This window comes from Cicer arietinum, chromosome 5 (assembly GCF_000331145.2).
Source record: "Cicer arietinum cultivar CDC Frontier isolate Library 1 chromosome 5, Cicar.CDCFrontier_v2.0, whole genome shotgun sequence".
Classification (NCBI taxonomy): Eukaryota; Viridiplantae; Streptophyta; class Magnoliopsida; order Fabales; family Fabaceae; genus Cicer; species Cicer arietinum.
The window spans coordinates 76,428,681-76,432,467 of NC_021164.2; the positions used below are offsets into that span (position 1 = coordinate 76,428,681).

The following is a 3,787-nucleotide window of genomic DNA, read 5'->3' on the forward strand; positions in this document are numbered from 1 at the left end:
TTCCCTACAATGGCCGTTTCAACCACTTTCTCCGCTGCCAAATTGGAGTCTATTTTCCTCAAATCTTCCTCTTCAAGGGCATTATCGTCCACTAACAACCATGTATCACTTCTCCCAAAACCCAGAACCACCTTCATTCAAAAAGGGATTATTCGATGTGATGCTCAAAATTCTGATGCTCAAAGTAATGCTACCACCCTCTCTGCTCTTGAACAGCTCAAAACTTCTGCAGCTGATAGTAAGTCAATGCTTCATTGTGCCTAATTTTGCATTCATGTTTTATGATCATTTATCTAATTTTTGTTTCTTTCATCAAACATTTTCTACCTTATCTGTTTTCATTTTTCTAATCTCGAACGTATGGATTGTGTTAGACATAAAATTAGCAAATTCAACAAGGACTTTAAGTAGATAATTTGTTTGCTCATGAAAATGTTGATTTTAGCATTGAATTTTATTTTTATTATTTTATTTTTATTTTGCTGATTAATAAAAGGGCTCTTATTTGTCAGAAAAATGTTGATTTTGCCGGTGAACATTTTTCTTTAACATTTATAGGGATTGTTTGAATCCACTTATTTGAATTTATCTAGTATCTAGATGCATAAACTCTTGTTAGACCGGAACCTGTGGAAACTACTTATAACATGTCCATAGGTTGTTTTCAGGTTATATTCATAATCATATATGCGAAATTAGCTTATAGTTTATATGAAAATAATTTGATTTGATTTTATCTTTTGTTACAGCAATATCTTATACATAGTCACTTATATGATAAGCATTTATGTTATAATCACTTATACAGAGAATTTCTTTACCTGCTCCTCTTTGTCTGAAATTCTGAAAATATATAATCTTTTGCACGATTCTACTGTTTCTCTAGATGTTGAATAGTATTCAAGCATTGAATTTTAAATCACTGCTGCTCTGAATTTAACAGGAAACGTTTTTTTTTTTTTTTTTTTTTTAATTAGTATTTAAAATATTTCCTTTGTATTTTAAGGATGGGGATCTTTTGTGCTTTAACACTTTCTATCCCTTTTTTTCACTTGTGGTTTTGAGTCTGTTTTCTTCACTCAAGGAGATTTGTTTCTGTTTGTTATATTTCTCAAGTGGTTGAGCTTTATGTTGCATCACTGATTACACATCGATGTTCTGAAGACTTATAGTTTTTGGGACTTGTAGCAACGTCAAGAGGGTTATTCCTAATTTCCTACCAAAGGAAATAAAGGAAGACGGGATTACATGCTTTTCATTGGTTGATTTGTAATGGTTAATTTTATGAAACTTGCAAGTTGCGGCTTTCAAATAATTTATGCAATAAACTTTAACAGGGTATACAAAGGAAAGGAGCAGCATTGTCGTCATTGGGCTCAGTGTGCACACGGCTCCAGTGGAAATGCGTGAAAAACTTGCCATTCCAGAAGCTGAGTGGCCTAGAGCTATTGCAGAGCTGTGCAGTCTCAATCATATTGAAGAAGCAGCTGTTCTGAGTACCTGCAACCGAATGGAGATATATGTCGTCGCCCTATCCCAACACCGTGGTGTGAAAGAGGTCATGGAATGGATGTCAAAAGTAAGTGGCGAGTTTATCTCATAAGTGGTATTTGTAGTGCATTGCAGTATATTTAACACTCCTGTTCTCTTTTGCAGACAAGTTCCATTCCTGTTTCAGAGCTTTGTGAGCATCGGTTCTTACTTTACAACAAAGATGCCACACAGCATCTTTTTCAAGTATCAGCAGGTCTTGAGTCTCTAGTATTGGGGGAGGGTCAAATCCTTGCTCAGGTTAAGCAAGTTGTCAAAGTTGGACAAGGAGTTAATGGCTTTGGAAGAAACATTAGTGGACTATTCAAGCATGCAATAACTGTCGGAAAAAGGGTTAGAGCGGAGACTAATATTGCTGCTGGGGCAGTTTCTGTGAGTTCAGCCGCTGTTGAATTGGCCTATATGAAACTACCTCGTGCCTCACACGATAATGCCAGGATGCTGGTTATCGGTGCTGGGAAGATGGGAAAGCTAGTAATCAAACATTTGGTTGCGAAAGGTTGCACAAGGATGGTTGTTGTCAATAGAACTGAGGAGAGAGTTGCTGCAATACGCGATGAACTGAGGGATATTGAAATAATTTACAAACCTCTTTCAGAAATGCACTCCTGTGCCAGTGAAGCAGATGTAGTTTTCACCAGTACAGCATCAGAAACCCCATTATTCATGAAAGAGAATGTCAAAGACCTTCCTCCTGCAAGTCAAGATGTCGGAGGCCGTCGTCTTTTCATTGACATTTCTGTTCCTCGAAACGTTGGTTCATGTGTCTCAGATATTGAATCTGCACGAGTTTACAATGTTGATGATCTTAAAGAGGTTGTGGCTGCCAACAAAGAGGATCGGCTAAGAAAAGCAATGGAAGCGCAAGCAATCATTGGTGAAGAGTTAAAACAATTTGAAGCTTGGAGGGACTCGCTGGAAACTGTTCCTACCATTAAAAAATTGAGAGCCTATGCTGAAAGGATCAGGGCTGCTGAGCTTGAGAAATGCTTAGGTAAGATGGGCGATGGTATCCCAAAGAAGACACGGAAAGCTGTGGATGATCTTAGTCGGGGTATTGTGAATAGGTTACTTCACGGTCCAATGCAACATTTAAGGTGTGACGGGAGTGACAGCCGAACTCTAACCGAGACCCTTGAGAACATGCATGCTTTGAATAGAATGTTCAGCCTTGAGACCGAAATAGCTGTCTTGGAGCAAAAGATTCGAGCGAAGGTCGAACAAAACCAGAAGTGAGATGGATCCAACACCAATTTTCATTGAGAATACACATTTATTTACTTCATTAGAATAAGAGAAAACACTCTCACCATTTTATGATTTAAAATCGTGTATATTTAGTTGCATAGTTGAAACAGTAGAAGTCTCGGTTGAACCTCAATTGATCGCTGTGTTTATGCGTCTGCTAGACCAAACTTGGTTGGGTTTTGGCTTATGTGTTTGCACATCCATCTGGTTTTGTATTTATACCAAATTGAAGATGTTTTTATGAGCTTTGTATTTACCACGAATAATATTCGCCTAAAAATATACCGGTTATTATAGACAGATTACTTTTCGACGTCTTCTTTCTTTGTTCTGTTTTATATATTCACAGCTGTGGTTGCACTTGGAAGTTAGGATATATACTATATAGAAATAGTACATAATGTAGTAGTTATTAAACGATGAAACTAGTAAGCTCTAGACATAAAAATATTAAACCAAAATTCTGTGTTAATTTTTTTTTCAATATTCTCTCAAATTTTAAATTGATTATATAATTCTTTCGGGTCAAATGAGTTTCATTAAAAAAGGAAACTGGGCCAAGAGAGAACAAATCCATGAAAATTGGATTTTGTACTACTTCAATTAGATTTGTACTGTTTTTTATATGTAAAAAAATTCCATTTTATCTATTTCATTGTAAAAAAACAACTCAAAAATCGCACTCTTTCACCAAAATATGTTAGTATGTACAATTTTTTCTCCAAAAATTTAGTATATAAATTAACACTATCGGAAGTTTTATTTTCAAAAAATCTTGTATGCAATTTATTTTTAGATTATCAAAAGATTTAGAATTTTTGAAAAATTAAAATTTCCGATAATATTTATTTGTATATCAGAAATTTGATCCAGTAGTTATTTACTCCCCTGAAAATTAAGTTTTGAAATTTTTGTGGTAAATTTTATTTTAAATAAAGTTTAAAGATCCAATTTGTAATTTTTTTAGGATTTTAGGATTGATACAGAG

At 35.0% G+C, this 3,787-nt stretch overlaps 1 protein-coding gene across 1 annotated transcript; it reads left to right on the forward strand.

Moving 5' to 3' along the window:
• The first annotated feature begins 6 nt into the window (after positions 1–6).
• On the forward strand, positions 7–3,112 carry LOC101490935 (glutamyl-tRNA reductase 1, chloroplastic-like). The gene is made up of 3 exons (XM_004501006.3): positions 7–238; positions 1,338–1,579; positions 1,657–3,112. The coding sequence occupies exons 1-3, from the start codon at positions 10–12 to the stop codon at positions 2,785–2,787; spliced, it is 1,602 nt and encodes a 533-aa protein (XP_004501063.1). The 5' UTR covers positions 7–9; the 3' UTR covers positions 2,788–3,112.
• Positions 3,113–3,787: the final 675 nt, after the last annotated feature.